Below are 21,176 nucleotides of genomic sequence, written 5' to 3' on the forward strand. Positions count from 1 at the left end.
CTGAGCTGCTGAACTTGCTGACTAAAGGTTGCCGTTTCGAATCCGGGAAGTGGAGTGAGCTCCTGCTGTTTGCCCCAGCTTCTGCCAACCTAGAAGTTTGAAAACATGTAAATGTAAGTAGATCAATAGGTACCACTTTGGTGGGAAGGTAATGGCACTCCATGCAGTCATGCTGGCTACATGACCTTGGAGGTGACTACAGACAACGCCAGCTCTTCGGCTTACAAATGGAAATGAGCAACAATCCCCAGAGTTGGACACGACTAGACTTAGTCTCAAGGAAAACCTTTACCTTTACCTATGTATATAAAAAGATACAGTCAGTGCCACCTCTTTTCAGTTAAAACATGCCTCATACATTTAAAAGTAGAAAAATGGTTGTAGAAAATGAATATATACACTAATGAATGTAGACAAGGCAGGAAAGAAATGCATTAGCGAATGTCACATAAAGGAATTGCAGGTTATCAGGACCATAGAAGTAGAATGTAAGTAACTCAACTGGGAGATGTGTAAAGCCTTCCTTAGATATTCAGCAAGTTTAATTCTCTTGTTCAGATTACACTGTGCTACATGCAGAGCATGTAGAAATTTCAATCTTCTGTCCTCATTGGAAAGCACTGTCTGTTCACTAAACCTCTTCAAGGCCAACTTTTCTTGGAGTCATACTAAATGTTGCCTCAACAATAATAATAATAACTTTATTTTTATACCCCGCCTCCATCTCACCGAAGGGAGTCGGGGCAGCTTACAAGGGGTCAAGCCCACATAAAAACAACAACAATGTAAAACACATCAAATGAAGAAGACATGTGCAGTTATAAAATTTAAACATTAACATATACAAATAAAATAGCAAACTTAATAAAACATGATTGAAACACAGAAAAGTTATAAAAGACTATTGGCTAAAGTGCACCGTATGAATTTTGTAAACACGAGGTAGCTGATAAAGTGCTGCAGGTTCGTGAGAGAACAACTCGGGATGGGAATAGACCCTGTGGCTATATCAAATTAACACAGCAAGAAAAGTGCAATCTATGAGGAAATGGTCACATATACAAGGTTTATCATGGAGATGGGCAAGGCATTTGAAGTCATGGTTGGTATTCCTCACATCAATCAGCCACGTGTACAATCAGAGGTATGTGTTTGTGCACCTCTCTGTGTTGGACAGGTACGGATCAGAATCATGGTATAAGAAGAGAAACATTAAATCTTCTCTTTGCTATGTCCTGCTGAAGATTGCTCCACCCCAAGCTGAAATTGATTCACTTGCCCCCTTCCCTATTGTAGTCATTGAGTCTTCTAGCTTTCACATGTTATTTTTAACCACATAGGAAGATTTAAAGGAACAATTAGTTGATTAAATGAATGGAATATCTTGGCATCTCTAGGCGCTTATAGTTTTTCCAAAAGCTTTAAAATTATGCGTGTTTGAGGGATGTCTTGTGTTTGTAGGTATAATGCCAAGTGTCCTTCAGATCAGAGCTGGCAAGAACAGGATCTTGCAGGCCATAGTGATCCATGGAAACCTGTATGTTCTTGATGTAACTGAAAAACCACAAGCTTAATACCAATTGTAGTGACATACATGGTACGTTGCAAAATAGAAATGGAAAGATAAAAGATGGCTATATTTAGGTCTTGGGGGAATATTTGGGAACAGACTGTTATGGTTACCACCCAGCCAGCTTCCTCATGACAAGTGAGCTTGCCCATTAATGGGCTGAGGCAGAGTAGTGCAAAGGAACCGTGAGGTCTGGGAGAAGAAAAAACAGAAACCTCTTTGTACCGAGTGTACTGCTGCTGCTTCCTCCAGAACTGAAAAGATATTTTGGCTCTAGACTAGAATGCCTTCTGTCAGATATTGTGGAAAATAACTCTCTTGATTTTTATTTTTAGAGATATGGAGCTCTCAAATGCAGAATAATTAAACACAGCATTTGAGTGAGGAGAAATACTAAAAAAAAATAATTCCAGAATTCTATATAAGCGTCATATTTTCCATCAACTATCTTACAGGTTTTTTAAAAATTATATGGGCTCTTCTTCCATATTCTGTGTCAACATTCGGATTCTCCAAAAACTCAAAGAGGTGTGAAAGGGGAAGGCATCCTCAGTATTATATACAGGCAGCCCCCATGTTGCAAGTGTCTGACTTACAAATGACTCATAGTTCAGAATGAGGGTGCAACAACAGGAAGTGAGAGGAATCTACCCCTAAGAAGTGAAAATCACTCCTGGAAGAGTTATCATGGGAAAAAAATGTCTCCACCTGTCAGACCCCTGGCAGCAGGGCACCAAGAACCATATACGGAGGCCAATCTCTAATATCTTTATTAAGGAAATATATAAAAACAATAAAAACAAGTGAAGAATATAGTTCAGAAGCAGACCTTTCAAATGAGGTCAAATATAGTCCAAAAATGTATTGTCCAATAAATGATATTAGAGTTCAAAGTTCTTTATCCAATACCGAAACACACACTATTGCCAAGCAATAGTGTGAGGAAATGTCTGAGTCTCAGGAGTCCTAGGTAGCTTGACAACAAGGCTGGAAACAAGGCTGGATACAAGGCTGGAAACAAGGCAGGATACAAGGCTGGATACAAGGCAAACAGTGATTCTTGGAACAAGGTCCGTGGTTAAAAGCAAGTCTTGATTACTTAATCCGGGAAACAAGGAACTGGGGTTACGAAGTCCACACAAGATCTTACTCCTGAAGCTGCTCTGTTGACTCCGCAAAGATTCTCCCGCATCAGGCACCTATATTTGGGTCTCGTTTTCCCGCCAACAATCTCTTTCCCTAGAGATCGGGAAGCGAAACCCAACTTTGTCCAGATGCAAGACTCCTTAGAATTTCCCAAGGGAAGCAGGTCTAATCAGCCTGTTGTTTGGCAGCAATCCGTAAACTCCTGCTATTCTGTTCCCTGACTCCTCTGTCAGCACAGTAGGATTCTTTTCTAGGGAACGGAGGCGAGGAATGTCCAAGGTCTGTTTTACTGAATTCTTGGGGACAAACATCAACATCCGGCAGGTGAAAGGACTCCGGCTCTTGTTGAACCGGCGAAAACCCCATGTTTTCGTCTTCATCTGCCACGATGGCACTAGGAGCAGGACTACAAGGCCCATGAGGCATCACACCACCGAAGCTTTCTCACCAATCCTTGTTTCCACAACAAGTGAAATTTGTCAAAATTCAATTATCACAGGGACAGAAAATGAGGTTAACTCTTCTGAACAGGGGGACAGACAGCAAAACAAACACCACAGGGGTGTTAACTCTTCCCCATGCTATCCAAAGCACATATATCTATATCTATAAAATATGGCTGGAGTTACACTTAAAAATGTATCTGTTCCGATTTACAAATAAATTCAGTTTAAGAACAAGCCAATAGACCGTACATGGGCAAACCTTTTTCTCTTGGGGCTATATTGTGGGTCCGGCCGGGAGGACCAGGCCAGGAGAGGAGGGAGGGGGCCTGGGCACATGCTTGGTGGGGCAGGCCCAGGAGTGGGCAGAGCAGGACATGGATCATCCTCGGGTTGTCCTCTCAGCATAAAAATGGGGCTGCTCGTCCTATCCTTATGCCGGGAGTAAGGTGAGACACATAGTGACTGCCCCAACACCCCATCTTGATCCTCCCATCCTCTTCCCCCAATCCTTGGGCTGTCCTCTTGGCATTATGCTGGGAGGAGGGTGAGACAGACGACGGTTGAGAGTTCTCTGGAGGACTCTCAGCCGCGCTTGTCTTCTTTGTGACATCCTCTCGGCATAAGGTTGGGGCCGCTCACACCATCCTTGTGTTGGGAGAAGATTGAGATACACAGTGGCTAAAAGCGCTCCTGAGGGCTCTCGGCTGCTAAGTGCCTTCCTCGCCCATCTTTTTGGTTTAAGGATGTGGCGGGCCAGGGGGGCGCATCCAGCCCCCAGCCCTTAGTTTGCCTATGCCTGCAATAGACCCTATCTTGTTCATAACTTGTAGACTGCCTGTATATTATGGACAAAGTAAGATCCTGTTCATACTCAAGTTTGTTCAGACCAAGAGAAGAGCCAGATTGGGATTATTCCATGCTGTGAGATTTTAGGGCTAGATCAAAACCTGAGATATTGGGATGGCCTCTTTTGATGTCATAGGGCTCTTTTCTAACTTTTCTGCCCTGAACACAGTTCAGCAGAGAAGAGGTAAATAAATTGTTCTTTGCTATATGAAATTGAAGACGAACTCTAGAACCAATGCTTCTTAAACTGGTGAAGTAATATTGATTTTTTCTTTGAGCTTATATATTGCTATTTATTGCATTTTAAAACGCTCTGCTGTCAAAAGATGTAGCATTCCTGAATCACTGATGAAAACTGAAACTATGCTGCTGACTTCAGCGCAAGGATGGGGATTGTGTGGCCCTCTCAATGTTACTGAACTACAGTTCCCAGCTTCATCATTGTCCTTTCTGGTTAGGCCTACTGGAGTAATATAACTCCCACTTCACACTAGAGCAGTGGTTCTCAACCTGGGGTCCCCAGATGTTTTTGGCCTACAAGTCCCTGAAATCCCAGCCAGTTCACCAGCTGTTAGGATTTCTGGGAGTTGAAGGCCAAAAACATCTGGGGATCCCAGGTTGAGAACCACTGCACGAGAGCATGGATCCACTTTAAATCCAGTTTCTGCCTTCTGCAGAATTCAGAATTGCCAGACAGCTCTACCAGACAGGTTCTGGACCTTACTAAAGTACAAACCCCAGAATTCTGCAGGAGGCAGAAACTGAATTTAAATTGGATCCATGCTCAGGGATGATGATACTTAAAGAAGACTATCCTCCTACTTGTAATTGTTTAATAATATTGCCAGCCATGATTGGAGTGAAAGGGAAGCACAGTGTTGTGTTTATGGACCATTTGGAGGCCTTGGGCTGATCTTGAAAGATGAAGATTTTTCCCAAACCAACCTATTTAAAACTTTGGGAGTCCTGGAGCTTTAGAAGACTTCTTAGGAGCTTCACAAGCCCCATGTGGAGTCCTAACTAAGGGTTCCATGTGTCCCATGCTCTTCACTTTGACAAACCATGCTGTTAATCTGTGGTTACTTATTAGAAGCATAGAGTCATTATTTCTGGGAATTTGAAAATAAATCAGCAGGCATTTTTGTACATTTCCCCCTTCCAGCAGCCCCTTGACATTTTGGATGTTCTAATTTGTACTATAGAAGGGGGTGAGGAGGCCTTCTCTTTTACTTATTTTCATCATGGCATTTGAGCCTCCTCTTTGGTGTTGCCGCAAGCAGCAAAACAGTTGGCAGGAACTGCCACTGCTGCTTTCTTTTGCTAAGCTTGAGCAGTTCTTTTAGGGTAAAATAACATTTTGCAAAACAGCCTGGAAAACTGAAGCAGCTGATCCCCCAAAAAGAGTTAAGCTAGGCAAACAAATGTGTGTTTGGCAATGATACATGAGTAACGAGGGAGCTTAGGAGAAATGGAGCACATCTCAACACAAGCCATAACTTTTTCTTTTTCATCTAAGTGCAAATCATATAGCAACTGAGGTGAGGGGAACAAAAAACAGAAAGCTTTAAAGATGACGGGAGACATTTGTCTTCAAGCTGAAAATTATAGAGTTCAGTAATGGGAACAGGCAGAGGCGGTCTGTAAAGAGAAAGTATGATGGAAACATTCGACAAAACAATGCAGTGTCGTGTTGAGAAAAAGGGAACAACCTCAAAGGAAATACTTCAGGCTAAAGAGCCCCTCCTGTCAGGCTTACTTCAAAGGACCAGTCTGAACGCAGATCAAAGATAGCTGCTCTCAAACACAATCTTTATTGAAGAATACATGACTTTGGAAAAGTCGAGAATGACCTAATGTTTACATACATCTAATTTTATCACTTCTGATGCAACGTAACATCACACGCAAATATCATCATCAAACCCCACCTTCTGGATCACATTTCCACCAAGGTTTCTATCCCCCCCACACTACAGCAATTATAATTGTTTATACTTTCACCCCTGAGTTCCCAGGCTCATTTTATCTTCTCCCGCCAGGTGCTCGCATGTTTATGTTATGAAGTCAGATTCAGGGCTTGGAAATTCAGCCCTGGGATCTGGCTGCATGACATGGCGCCCCCGTTTTCTTCGTCCTCCTCTTCGGTTCTTCTTTCACCATAGTCCTGAAACAAATCAAACAATAACTCTATGGGTCCATTTTGTCTAAAGTCCCCATATATTTTTTCAGCAAGCTGCGATGGAAGACTGGGTGTATTTTCCCTAAACTTTTTGGCAATGCCAATTGGAAAGTCACTTCATTGATAACACCCTGTATTCTGAATGGTCCAATATATTTGGGGCCCAGTTTTCTTGAAGGTAACCCCAATTTGATGTTTTGGGTACTTAACCACACTAGATCTCCTTTATCTAATTTATCGCCTTCCACCCTCTTTCTGTCTGCGAACGTTTTATACTTTTTGTGTGCTTCTTTTAACGAAGCAGTCACTTGATTCCAACATTCCATCATTTGCGTTTTCCATTTCCCTGCCTCTGTTCCTTCATTTTCTGTCCACCTCGGCAATTGGGGTAAAGGTTGTATTTCATACCCGTAAACTACTTCAAAGGGGGTTTTGTTTGTTGCTGAATGTATAGTTGAATTAAAGGCTAGTTCCGCAAACGCCAACCACCTAGACCAGTCATTTTGTCTCATGTTAGAGTACATTCGAAGGAACTGCCCAAGCGTTTGCTGAGTACGTTCTACCGCCCCGTTTGTCATGGGGTGAAAAGCAGAACTTAAACTCCTTTCTGCTCCTAGCATTTCCAAGAATTTTTCCCAAAATTTTGCTGTGAATTGTACTCCTCTGTCACTGACTACTCTACTTGGACATCCATGTAATTTGTAAATATGGTTTATGTACAATTCAGCTAGTTTCTCAGCCGATGGTAGCTTCGTCAGTGCTATAAAGTGGGCCTGTTTAGAAAACAGGTCTAATACTGTCCAAATATAACGATGTCCTTTGCTGACTGGCAGTTCTCCCACAAAGTCCATAGCTACACATTCCCAAGGCCTGGTAGGTTCCGCTACTGTCTGTAACAATCCCATAGGCTTCCCTCCTCCCGATTTATTTCTGGCACAATCATCACATTGGACAACATGATTCTTTATGTCCTTCCTCATTCCTGGCCACCAACAATGTTTTGCTATTGCCTTTGTTGTTTTGGTAATTCCTGTATGACCAGCGCTCTGGTTGTTGTGAAAACGATGCAGAATCTTAATCCTTAATATTGCTGGGATATACAGTTTCTTGTTTACAAACCAAAATCCCCCCTTCTGGTCCCCCTTTTCTGCGTTGGACGCGATCCATTGATCTCCTTTATAAGACTGTTTTAGTTCATTCCCCCAGTTATCTTCCCCGCCGAGTTCGACAAAAGCCGTGTCCTCCTTTTGGGCTTGTGCTCTTGTCCTGACAGCTAAGCCCCATTGTTTGTCAGAGAATATTGTCCCCTCCTTTGCTGTGGTTAGGCCTTCGTGTTGAGGCATGCGTGAAAGAGCATCTGCCAAGACATTCTGTTTCCCTTGAAAAAACTTTAATTGGAAATCGAATCTGCTGAAGTATTGCGCCCATCTGATTTGTTTGGGGGACAATTTTCTAGGAGACTTTAAATACTGGAGATTCTTATGGTCAGACCAAATTTCGAATGGGATTCCGCTTCCTTCGAGGAAGTGTCGCCAGCATTCTAAGGCTTTTAATATGGCTAATGCCTCTTTTTCCCATATTGGCCAACTTTTTTCAGTTTCGCTGAACTTCCGTGACAAATATCCACAGGGTTTTAAGTTCCCATTTTGATCCTTTTGCAATAGCACTGCCCCGTACGCACAGTCTGAGGCATCGCAATGGATTATGAAAGGGCTCCTGATATCAGGGTGTTTTAGGATGGGTCCTTCAGTGAAGCATTCTTTTAAGGTCTCGAATGCCTTTTGGCATTCTGGCGTCCAACTCAGTTTGGCGCCGGGAGCTTTCACTTTTGCTGTCTCCCCTTTCCCTTTTGTTTTTAAAAGTTCTGTAAGGGGTGCGGTTATTTGTGCAAAGCCTTTTATGAAGGGTCTGTAAAAATTTGCAAACCCCAGAAATGATTGTAATTGCCTCCTTGTTTGAGGCACTCCCCATTCTTTCACATCTGCTACTTTAGCTGGATCCATAGCTAACCCTTCTGGAGACATCCGATATCCCAGAAAGTCAATTTGAGTTTTATTAAATTCACATTTGGACAGTTTTGCGTACAGCTTTGCTTCTCTTAGTCTCTGCAAAACTTCCCGGACCAATTTTACGTGCTTTTCCTTATCTTCAGAAATGATCAAGATATCATCAAGGAATATGAACACCCCTCTGTACAATAACGGGTGTAGTATTTCATTTATAAGCTGCATAAAGCAGCCGCTTCCATTTTTTAACCCGAAAGGCAAAATTTCGTATTCAAAATGGCCGAATGCGCAGGAAAATGCGGTTTTCCAAGTATCCTCCGGTTTGATCCTTAATTTATGATACGCTTCAATTAAATCCAGTTTAGTAAATATGCTCCCTTTCTTCAATACGGTAATTAAATCCTTGACTAAGGGCATAGGGTATTTATTGTCCTTGGTAATTGCGTTTAAATTTCGATAATCAATGCACAATCTTAGGGAATTGTCTTTCTTTCTCCTAAATAACACTGGAGCCCCGAGAGGAGAATTAGATGGCTTAATGAAGCCTCGAGCCAGGTTTTTATCAATGTATTTTCTCAATTCCTCCTTCTCTTGCACAGACATGGGATACACTTTTGGTTTTGGTAAGTCTGCTCCTGGGGTTATTTCAATCCCTACTTCTATATTTCTTTTGGGAGGCAATTTACTGGCCTCTTTCTGATTGAAAACATCCGCAAAGTCTCTGTATTCAGGTGGCAATAGCTGTGGGTCTATTTCCCCTGCTTCGTCTTCCTCGTCCTCCTCTTCTGCAATTTTGCTTATCTCCCATTGCATCTGCTGTTCTTTAAATGCTAAGCTTTTTCCTCTCCAATCTACTTCAGGATTTGCTTGTTCGAGCCATGGTATCCCCAATATTACATGGTATGTGGCAATAGGGGCTATCACAAAGGATATTCTTCCTCCCCATTTGCCTATTTTGCATGGAACTCCCCGTAATTCCTTTGTAGATACTTCCCCAGCAGCGACTGATCCATCTAGCTGCGAAAATGCAATTGGGGAGTCAAGTGCCATCTGCTGGCATTTCAGCGCTCCTGCTAATTCTGGGGTTATAATGTTCCTAGAACACCCGCAGTCTACAAACGCCTTGCAGGTGGCCCGATTTTCTAGCCCCGAGAGGCAAATTGGTACTACTATCATGCGGTTGTCCCGACTCACCAATCTTTCCGAAGATTCTGGGACCTGCACCTCCTCCTCCGCACGCCTCCCGGTTGCTGGCTTGGGCTTTGGGGCTTTTGGCGGCTCCCCCTTCCGGGCCCAGCATTCCGCTGCTCGGTGGCCCGTCTTCCCACATACAAAGCATCCCGGTTTAGGTTTGTTGTCGTCTCCTCTGGGGGGAATCCCCGGCCTCCCTCCGGGTCTTTCTTGCTTCCTCGTTTCTCCTCGACCTCTCGCCACCGGTCTTTGCTGGCCGCTGCTGCTCCTGAAGCGCTTTACTTGTGCCAGGGTAGATTCGACGCGCCCCGCTAGTTGAATCCATCCCTGGAGCGTCTCGGGGTCGTCTCTGTGCGCTGCCCAGCTGAAAATCTCGGGGCGTAGTCCCTCTTTAAATAGTTCCACTTTGGTTACTTCAGACCACTCCGGTACCCTTTCCGCGAGGTGGAGGAATTCCTCTGCGTACTCGGGCACCGTTTTGTCCCTCTGTTTTATTCCTTTCAGCTGGTCTCGAGCCCTCAATTGCTCTAGCCGGTCTCTGAACCGGTTCTCCAGTGCGGCGAGGAAGCGGGGCACTGACCTCAGGCATGGGTCGCGTCTGGCATGCAATTGCACATACCAGCTGGCTGCTCCTCGCTTTAGTGTGTTGCCGATGGCTCGAACCCTGCTTGCTTCGGAGGGAAATGTGTGTGCGTTGTCTTCCATGTATCCTCTAATGCTAATTAGAAAAAAGTTCAGTTCCTCTGATTCCCCTCCGTATTCCAGCTTGAGATCTTCCCTTCTAGGCATCCATTCTGCAGCCCTTTGATATTGTCTGGGCGGCATGGGGAAGGGTTGCATCAGGTTTCCTCGGGTGGCTCCTTGGAACACGCCGCGCCCCACTCCGGTGGTCATTCTGCGCGGCTCCTGGAAGTCTGCCGCCGCTGTTGGCTCTTCCGCCCATCCGCATACTGGCCTAGCTGTAGCCCCCTCATCTCGCCTTTCCTCGTCGTACGGCACATCCTCCTCCTCTTCCTGGACCCCCCGCTCCTCTCCGCCTTCGTCTGCGAATCCACTGGACCCGATCCCTGGCCCCAGTGGCCTTTCCACCCCGACGCCCATTCGGGGGGTTGGGAGCTCTGTTGGAGACGGCGGCCTCAGGGTCCCCAGGGCTCGCTGACGCTCCACTTCTCGCGCCATGCTGTCCCGGAACTGCAGCTCCTGCCAGTATTCCTCATCTCCCTCGTCCCTTGCCGCCACGGGGCTCTGCGTTGACGCCCGCTGGCCCCTCTGGCTCCAATCTCCTTCTTTGCTTGGTTCTCTCTCGGCGCCATATCGGCTGGCCTCCTTCTGGAGATTCTCTTCCAATAATGGCACCAATCTCCCCACGGTTTCCGACAGCCTGGATAAATTAGTTTCCAGGATGGATAACCGCAGGGCCACGGTCTCCGGCATACTTCCTCCAGATCCCCAACTGGTTTCTGCAGCTGCAGAGACGCCTCTTCCGAGCCTGGGAATTCTCTGGGTCACGCCGTTCGGCTTGGGGTACCCCGTAGAGGAAGCTATGGCTTGCAGCGTCTCTTCTCTCTTCGGCCGGGCCCCTTGCAAAGGCCTCTCTGCCTCATTTGGGCTTTGATCTTCTTCCTCGCTCATTATCACTTCACTGCGAATTCCGCAGGAGGGTGAGAAATGGGATTCTCGACTTTAATGTCAGGCTTACTTCAAAGGACCAGTCTGAACGCAGATCAAAGATAGCTGCTCTCAAACACAATCTTTATTGAAGAATACATGACTTTGGAAAAGTCGAGAATGACCTAATGTTTACATACATCTAATTTTATCACTTCTGATGCAACGTAACATCACACGCAAATATCATCATCAAACCCCACCTTCTGGATCACATTTCCACCAAGGTTTCTATCCCCCCCACACTACAGCAATTATAATTGTTTATACTTTCACCCCTGAGTTCCCAGGCTCATTTTATCTTCTCCCGCCAGGTGCTCGCATGTTTATGTTATGAAGTCAGATTCAGGGCTTGGAAATTCAGCCCTGGGATCTGGCTGCATGACACCCTCCTCTTGGCAATTATGACTGTTCTCAAAAGTCTGAATACCATGCTTTGGCTTCTGTTGTTTCTAAGGTTTTGACCTAATTCATGAGTAGGCAGACCTCATGTAGGGTCTACTAATTTCCCACTTCACAGTCTACCCGCTAACATTAGTGAGAGAATGGTAGCTCACAGCACAAAATGGTGATTTATGAGACAAAATGGTGGTTGGTGGAGTATGCTACTCAGAATGGTGGTCCATGGCCATGTGCTGGTCTGAGAACCATCAACTGCAAACAAGAAAGAAATAGTTGTAGGTGACAAGCTCAAATATGGCAGCAATCCCAGGCAAATTGGAGGAGAATTTGCCAGTGTTTCATATCATAAAACCTGAAAAACACATTGGGTTGGGATACCTACAGAGCCAACAGAAAATATTTCGCTTATTGGTGGACAGCGATTGCTTGGGCTTTCATATGGTTTCCTCCCAGTAAGTATCTTCTAGGTATGATAACTGCAGATGCAGCCTGCAGCCAGGAAATCAGAAGACATTTACTTCTTGGGAGGAGAGCAACGACCAACCTTGATAAAGTAGTGAAGAGTAGAGACATCACACTGGCAACAAAGGACTGCATAGATAAAGCAATGTATCCCCCGTAGTAACCTATGGATGTGAGAGCTGGACCTTAAGGAAGGCTGAGCGAAGGAAGATAGATGCTTTTGAACTGTGGTGTTGGAGGAAAATTCTGAGAGTGCCTTAGACCGCAAGAAGATCCAATCAGTCCATACTCTCGGAGATAGTGACTGCTCGCTGGAAGGAAAGATATTGGAGGCAAAGATGAAGTATTTTGACCACATAATGAGAAGACAGGAAAGCTTAGAGAAGAGAATGCTGCTGGGGAAAATGGAAGGAAAAAGGAAGCGGGGCCGACCAAGGGCAAGATGGATGGATGATATCCTTGAAGTGACTAGCTTGACCTTGAAGGAGCTGGGGATGGTGATGACTGACAGGGAGCCCTGGTGTGGGCTGGTCCATGAGGTCGCGAAGAGTCGGAAGCGACTGAGCAAATAAACAACAACACACATCTAAATAACATGCTCTTTTAGTTGTATAGTACAGGCTTACGTGCATTGCAGCCTGTTGCTATACTCTCAATAAGAGTTTGAAAGTGGCCAACTAAGGGTTCAGCCAAGGATTTTCATATTTAGCTAGACTTGCCAGGGATTCTCTCATGGTCTATCTCGAGAGTCCAGGAAATAGCTCTTGGTTTTCTATATGCAAAAGAGTTTTTCTGTCACTGAACACTGAAGTTGGAAACAGAGAAAACAGGAACATTTGTGGCTTTAGGTGATTGTACATTCCAAGATAGTTCAGGGCTACAGAACTACTGCTGACTGTTCATCATGTACATCACCATCGGTTTTATAAGCAGGAGTGACACATGGTCCAAGCAGAAGCAGGGCAACTCTGCAGTGGAAGGGCAAGGCATGCCCCTGCTCAGATTTTGAACTCTCAGTGCCAGTAAGTTAGGCCAGTGTTGTCAGGTCATTAAGTTAATGTCTTAGATAAACTGGATACCTCTCAGTTTATATTCTTAACAACATAAGGACACTGTTTCATATACTGTACTTAACAGTGTAACACTACATAACCTGTTAATTGGTTATGGTGAATAAGCATGTACATGTACTTTACAAGATAGCTAGACGTAATAGAGCTGACAGTAATGCTGCGTTGTAAAATTGCTAACCATTAGAAGAAGTGCATGTCTCTTCTTTCTGAGGTGCTCAGAATGTTGATTTAACCTTACAGCTAGTAGGATAGTTTTTTTTATAGTTATAACATTATAGCTCTGTACCTCATTCCTTCTCGAAGCCCAAATACCCAAAAGACACCAGATGCCACCTGATCTTAGAAGCTAACAGGGTCGGTCCAGGTTAGTGCTTGGATGGGAGACCATCAGTGCATACCTGGGCTATATTTCAGAAGAACGAACTGGCAAAACCACTTTGGAGTATTATTTGCTTTTAAAAAAACCTATTCAGAGGTCACCATAAGTCAATAGGCAACATGAAGGCGCATGCACACAGCTCTTTTCTGTTAGACGTGCTATGATAGTTTCAGTTTATAATAACTTTGATATAAACATGTTGACTACCATGCTTCCTTTCATTTCAAATTTGGTCTAAATCCCTTTAATATGTTTTTGTCATTTTAGTAATTGCTGATGGATCGTTGGAGAAGTCTAGTGATGATGTTGGAAGTGAGGAGGACTTGTATGATGACTTCCGTAGTTCCAGTCATCGTTATGGCCACCCGGGTGGTGGCGGAGAACAGCTTGCCATTAATGAGGTACTGTAACTGTGGGTGCCTATGAGAATAAAATGCAAGGTTCATTTTAAAAACAAAGGTTTTTAAAAACAAAAGTTTTTTTTAAAAAAAAACACTTCTACTTAGCAACATGACTCGTGGGAGTTTTGTAAAATGTGCAAGTTGGGGTTCAATATCTTGGAGTTACGCATACATAATTGATCTGTATTCATGATCCTTATGTAGTCACGATTGTGGCACTATTGCCACAATCCTAATTGCACCCAAACTTACTTTACTGAACATCAGCTACACTGAGAGTAGGAGGCATGTACTGTTGGCAAATGAGATATAGGACCCTTGTTACACTTCTGTGTTACAGCCTCACTTTCTCGTTTGATATGGGTCATGCTGGGACACATTCCTTATTTATGCAAATGAAATTAACTACAGTAGAGTCTCACTTATCCAACACTCACTTATCCAACATTCTGGATTATCCAACGCATTTTTGTAGTCAATGTTTTCAATAAATCGTGATATTTTGGTGCTAAATTCGTAAACACAGTAATTACTACATAGCATTATTTCGTATTGAACTACTTTTTCTGTCAAATGTGTTGTATAACATGATGTTTTGGTGCTTAATTTGTAAAATCATTACCTAATTTGATGTTTAATAGGCTTTTCCTTAATCCCTCCTTATTATCCAACATATCCGCTTATCCAACGTTCTGCCGGCCCGTTTATGTTGGATAACTGAGACTCTACTGTACCACCATGTACAAATTTGGTTGCATTTTCTTACAGCTCAGTTGTGTGTTCTTATCCCCATGATTTACATTTTTGACATTTTAAATCTATGTTTATATTCAGTTTTATAATAACTTACATGCTCCATATCTTTTTAAAATTAATGCCAAGTACTTTGAGTTGAAAGGTGAACACAGAATTATTCACTCTGTGAATCCATTCAAAGTTGGGGACCCACAAGGTTGAGAACCACTAATAACAGTGATAAAAAGTTATGGGAACTATAGTCCACATATTACTATGGCAAAGTTTGATTTCTCTAAATAAAGGCACAATTAGTGGAGCTCTCAAAACTGATAAAAGCTTTTTCCTGGATATCAATGCAACCACTGGATTTTAAGACCAAAGGACTTCTAAGTGGCACATCTGGTCCTTGAGGGGAAGTAAAGCTTTATCCAGCACTAGCTAGGAAGATCAAAGGTTTCTCTAACCACAAATCCTGTTCTTGGCTTTATGTCCCCATCTATCTAAAACTGTCTCCAGATGCCTATACAAGACTCACACAGGTTCCCAGCACCAGTAGAAGGAAATGAGAAATAGAAATACATGCCAAGTGTATTTTGGTAACCTATTTTACTCTGAAACTCATAATTACTTCTTTGAGAAGATTCATGTAAACAAAGATAAAGGATAAAATAGAACTCAGAAGTATCCTATCTCTCAAAGGCCAGAGATAGACCACAAACTTCCTTTCATCAAAAAATGTCATTGGAACAAAGTCTTCCTTCCCCAAGTCCCAGTCTAACTAGGAAACACAGGAAGGGATGCTAAGCCTATCTTGGAAATCTAGGGCAATTAACAGGACTCCATCTCCACCCCAGCTCTGTCTTGCATTATCCACAGACCACTTTGCTGTGTCTACCACAAGCCAGGTGAAAATCAGTATTCTCTTTGGTTGGAACAACATTGAAAGTCTGCACAGGCCAGCTGGCTTAGTGCTACACATCAGCAGAATATTTAAGCGAGATGATGGAGAAATCTCACTCCTGGGATCTCCCTCATGCATCTGTAAGTGCATAAAGACAAAGAAATAGGTCAGATAGCTCAGACCCGTTTCCATTGCACCCACCCTCTCCATCTTTACAGCTGCTTATTCATGAGGTATGTTTTAACACAGAGCTGTACTTCCAAATTTGATCTTATCTTCCAAAAATTCAATATATAGTGATTATGATTATTCCCAAAGAAGTCTAGACAGGCTCCCTGCCTCTTTGTTCTTCCATTGGTAGGCAAATATTTATTTTTATTCATTTGGGTTTTTGACAGTTGAGCCCTTTCAGAGGGACAGACACCTAATGAGTAAATGCTAGGCTTTTTTATCAATGTTTTTTGAAAATGTTTGGAACTCAAGATTTGAACAATATAATTTATTTAATTCTGATTTAATTCCATGTCATGACATTTTAGTCTGTATTTTTAAAACTGATTTTATTGTAAGCCACTTCAAGAGCATGGTCCTGGCATATAATACTGCTTCTAAGCCAATTCACTCATGAACACTCCCTATTAGATTGGTGCTAAGAAAATATCTATTCAGCCATTGGCTTGGATTCTGTTGGTTAGTTCCAGCTAGAGACTTATTAAATTGGTTTTGAAATGCTGAATAAACACTTGTGTAATTTCCATTAAATGAATTATTCCAGTCTTATTAGGAAAATCAATAAGATTCGGGCCATGATACGAAAGAACAATAATTTGCATTGTAGCGTGTGAATGCTCACACAGTATGGACTACAGCATATTCAGTCATGCTAAAGAAAGTCCTCCTCAGTTTAAAAAAAATCAATTAGGAATATATACAGAAATAAAAGGTTCTGTGCTCTACTCGAAATTAAAAATATGTATTGATACCTTGTATGCTGCTACATTCCTGCATTAATAAATAGAATGATCTTTCTGCTGCCCAATTGCTTTTTAAAGCTCCTGCTTCTAAATATATTGGGTGGGTATACTTAACTAGACTTGTATTCTAGTTATTTTTTTTAACTTTTCCATTTATATATATGGGGTCTTTTATAGAATAAGATTCTCTTTCTCAAGAATCAGGACAAGAGGAAAAGACAGGACAAGAGACAATGTTCATTATCTAGCTATGGATCTTAAATGCATTAAATATTATCTAGAAGGTAAAGTAGACTGGAACGTACTTCGTCCTAATCTTTTTTAATACTGCTTTTAAACCACTTCATTGGATGTGTTGCAATAGCAGATTCCCAGATTAGTTTAGTGTTTATGCCTTATTTTATTTTTTTGGTGATTTAATATTTAATGTTTATTTTACTTAAGTGATATTTGTCTTTACTGTTCTAATGTAGCACATATCCTATGTAAAATCATACTATGTATTTTTGACATTAATATTGAAATCTGAAATATATCCAGAAAGGGTTTTTTAAATTGTGTCAGAAGCTACTTGAGAACATACTGCAAGTCGCTTCTGGTGTGAGAGAATTGGCCATCTACAAAGACATTGACCAAGGGACGCCCGGATGTGTTACCATCCTGCTGGGAGGCTTCTCTCATGTTCCCTCAAGCTAGAGCAGACAGGCGGGAGCTCACCCCATCTCGCGGATTCCAACCGGCAATCTTCAGGTCAGCAACCCAACTTTTGGGTCAGCAGTCCAGCCAGCACAAGGGTTTAACCCATTGCGCCACCGCAGCTCCTTATCTAGAAGGTGAATACTTGATGCATACATGGTCATGGCTCAGTTTTCCTTACTATACTTCTCAGATGCTGTCGCCACAAAACTTTTATATATATGATAACTTTAGGGCAGTACAAATAGCATTCTCACCAAACTTTAGTAGTTTGGTGATAATGCTCTTTGTACTCATTTCTATTCGTATTCAGGTCCCTGGGTAACTCTTCATTTGTTTATCCATAGGGAAGGCTAAATGGGTTATCAATCAGCTCATAGCTTTAAGAGCTGAAAAGAAAAATAGAGGATGTTTGAAATAAAAAAAGAATGTTGTACATCCATGGGGGAGCCTCAGGTATGTAGAAATGCTAAGGCGTGGAATTTGTTTTTATAACCTCATTCAGGTTTCACTCTGGTTTGAGTCAGCTCACTGGATTTCCTAGTTAATTCGGAAGTTAATTCTACACTTAGAGTTACATAATAAAATTCCATCTCTCTTTGCCAATTTTGCTAAAAAGATCAGATATAAAGGAGACCCCAGTGGCGCAGCAGGAAAAACCACTGAGCTGCTGAACTTGCTGACCAAAAGGTCAACGGTTTGAATCTGGGCAACGGGGTGAGCTCCTGCTGTTAGCCCCAGCTTCTGCCAACCGAACAGTTTGAAAACAGGCAAATGTGAGTAGACTGGTGGGAAGGTAATGGCGCTCCATTCAGTCATGCCGGCCACATGACCTTGGAGGTGTCTATGGACAATGCCGGCTCTTTGGCTTAGAAATGGAAATGAGCACCAACCCCCAGAGTCGGACACGACTAGACTTAATGTCAGGGGAAAACCTTTACCTTTACTATGAAGAACAGGAGAAAACACAAGTATCCAGATCAATGGAAGTAGTAGTACCACACTATTTTGCTTTGGTAAGAGCTTACCTAGAATGCTGTGTCCAATTCTGGGCACCTCAGTTCAAGATATGAATAAAAAGAATATTAACTTGTTTCTAGAGGAAGGCAACCAAGATGATCAGAGATCTGAAAACCAAGCCCTATGAGGAACAATGTAGGGAGATGAGTATGTTTAGTTTGGAGAAGAGGAGACTGAGAGATGACATGAAAGCCATCTTTATAAATCTCAATGGATGAAATGTTTACTGCTGCTTCAAAGACTAGAACATGCAACAGTGGATCCAAATAACAAGGAATGTGATTCTATCTAAGCATTAGAAGAACATATTTATTGTAAGATCTGTTCGAGAGTGAAATAGATTTCCTCAATGTATGGTAGAAATTTTTTCTTGTTCTTTCATATGGGCATGGGGAGAAGAGAAAGCGTGTACCCATCAACTTGGTAATAGAGCCATTGCTGTTCCATAAAGATGTTTTAAAATTAGGTTATATACTCTGTCTAAAATGTAAGACCTGCCAGAAATATATTTTCATAACTGATTTTCATGTCTACTCCAAGGCAAATCAAACATGTGATGTCATTTTTGCTTGGAAAGGAGATTTTATAAATCAGGCCTGCTCACTAATATATCTATATATAGGCTTTGTAGTTGCACAAAAGAAGCACCCACACTGTTTTGGTAAAGTGACATTCAGAAAGAGCTTTATCAGAGAGTCAACAATGAAGGACTGTCGTTGTGCTGCAATTAAGAATGGCTTGGACAGAATGTACAGCCAGGAAGGGCAGAAGAAGGTTGCCAGATGGCATCCAAGTCTGTCTACAATGAACTGAAATGCCTTATTAAATGATGTAGTGAATAAGATCTCGAAAAACAGAATCTCAGAGATACTGGTAAGTCTGGAAAGGATTATCCCAGATCTACCAGTGATTCCCCATGGAGGTGCATCAAAAGAGCTCAAAAAGTTGTCCTTGGACCTGTCGTCAGTGAATGCATAGAGAGCAGATTGACCAACCTACCTGTAGTGTCCCTCTTAATGCTTACCACTTTGTGTATGTATATGTGTCTTCATGTTGCCTATTTACTTATAGCAAACTTATGAATTTCATACTGTTTCCATAGTCAAGGTGCTTTTTCAATTCCTTCCTCTGAAATATAGCCTCCAGCACCTGGTTGGCCATGTCCCATCCAAGAAATAACCAGGGCTTTACTTGCTTTACTTCCAAGGTGATATGGAATGTGCTGCTTTTAGGATGTTGACCAAATATTACTGTCTTTTCCAATGACTCAAAGATACAGATCAGTTGCACATTTGGAAAGCAAGCTCTGAATCCAACTTGGCAAGTTTCTTTAGTTATTTTCTATCTTTGCATAAAACAAAAGTAGCAGAAACGATTGAGTGGCCAGGGATATTATGAGTGACAATGTTACTTCTCAGATTATTTGTATGTTTGGGTTTGGGTAGGAAATGTGTGTCCTTAGTTTATAGGGTCAATTGAAAAAGAGCTTTAACTCTGTCCTGGCAAAGATGCTCAGAGGCACAAAAAAAAAGAGAAGACTTGTGATGGATGCGTCAGCAGCCGAAGGTAACAGATTCTTCTGCAGGCCATTTATTATATGGCATTTCAGCAGCAAGCACTTGCAAAGTTATTTTAAAGCTACTCCTAAATGAATCTAAATGCTTAGCATCCACACACAGCCTTGAAATGACGACTTATCAATTAACCTCTCCAGAGGTGATAATTCACCTGGCAGGAGACAGTTTGGAGAACTGCAGCAAGACTAATGGTTGGTGGTTTGACAGTGTGAAGGTTCATCTGACTATTAGCCCACAGTTTTTCATATCTGCTTTGCAGTTGTCTTGCCATATTCCTCTACCCTGGGAGCTGCTTTTACAGCTCACTCAGACGCTAACAGTTTAACATCACATACATTGATTGTCTTGTGGCTTCCATGGAAAAACAAATCTTTTTAGGTTTTAATATAAGCTTTAAAAGAGGTATCAATGATGCTCAGCCCAAGCCAAAAATAGGTTCAGGACTGTGGATTCCTCCTTTAAAATTCAGGCTAAAACCCAGAGCAGATTCCCTTCCCACTGAATTGGGAACCACCAAGTGCCACAGATTGTATTCTGAAATGCTCATGAAAGTCCTGGGATTTACATTAAGGAGCTTCAGTGGGTTGTAGATTTTACAACAAAGCACCAATTTAAGGAGGATGTGGTTAACCCTGTCCTCACACACACACTCATCCATTTTGTAGGGTTCATTCCTATAGAATTGGGAAGCTATGTTTGTCCTCTTTAGCCGACTGATAATATCTGACTCATAACTTTTATAGCAAATGTATCAGTAGGAGGTTGTATAAGGCGTCGCGCTGCACCATATGCTTTATGTAGTGGCACTGAAGAACTGCAGATGCCTCGCTGCGGAAGTCTTTATTTTTATGTTCAGTTCTGCTTTGGAAATAATAAGATATGGGGTTTAAAACTGCATTGTCTCTTTATGTTTCTCTAATCGGATATCTTTGTCAAATGAAATTCAATTTTACAAAATAACAAATATGTCCTATCATACGCAGCTGGAAGCACAGACCTCTGTACTACCTAATATTATTTCTCCCTCCTTAGGAATTTGTTCAAATCATTATCTCCCTTTGCTATTTCTTTAAAAACAATCTTTCTTTGCTCTGATAAATCATGGCAGTTTCTCTTCCACACGAGATGCCAAGTTATAAGGCCACAGTCATACAACTTGGCTCCTGCTGAGGCTGCCAGAAAGGTCTGTTGCCGTTTTTCTCCCATTTCACTGTCAAAGCAAAACTAAATCTGTGTATGTTTGTTTGCTATGATCAGCCTACCAATGAATGCAATCCAGGAAAGGCTGGCTCCGCTTAAATCCCCTTGAAATAATTTGAAATGCCATGTAATTGCTCCTTGCATTATCTGGATTGGTCACAGCATGCTTTTGGCCTTTGCCTGCCTGCCTGCCTGCCTGCCTTCCTTCCTTAAAAAAGCTATCCTAGATCAGTCCCCAAGTTACAAACACCCGACTTATAGAATCATAGAGTTGGAAGAGACCTCATGGACCATCCAGTCC

At 42.3% G+C, this 21,176-nt stretch overlaps 2 protein-coding genes across 2 annotated transcripts in view; one reads left to right on the top strand and one right to left on the bottom strand.

Moving 5' to 3' along the window:
* Window positions 1-21,176, top strand: part of arhgef4 (Rho guanine nucleotide exchange factor 4) — a 222,047-nt gene that overhangs the window by 144,939 nt on the left and 55,932 nt on the right. The window contains 1 exon segment of the mRNA XM_008106485.3: window positions 13,636-13,769. Within this exon segment, the coding sequence (XP_008104692.2) occupies window positions 13,636-13,769 (134 nt within the window).
* On the bottom strand, window positions 5,801-11,437 carry LOC134297801 (uncharacterized). The gene is made up of 2 exons (XM_062976389.1): window positions 9,388-11,437; window positions 5,801-6,172 (listed from the first exon to the last, which is right to left on the bottom strand). The coding sequence occupies exons 1-2, from the start codon at window positions 11,014-11,016 to the stop codon at window positions 6,065-6,067; spliced, it is 1,737 nt and encodes a 578-aa protein (XP_062832459.1). The 5' UTR covers window positions 11,017-11,437; the 3' UTR covers window positions 5,801-6,064.

The sequence above is a fragment of the Anolis carolinensis genome, chromosome 3 (assembly GCF_035594765.1).
Source record: "Anolis carolinensis isolate JA03-04 chromosome 3, rAnoCar3.1.pri, whole genome shotgun sequence".
Lineage (NCBI taxonomy): Eukaryota > Metazoa > Chordata > Lepidosauria > Squamata > Dactyloidae > Anolis > Anolis carolinensis.

Coding starts and splice junctions, on each gene's coding strand:
- LOC134297801 (XM_062976389.1), bottom strand. CDS start 11,016: ATGAGCGAGGAAGAAGATCAAAGCCCAAATGAGGCAGAGAGGCCTTTG. Junction 6,173..9,387: donor CAGAATCTTCGGAAAGATTG/GTGAGTCGGGAC, acceptor GATTTGTTTCAG/GACTATGGTGAAAGAAGAAC.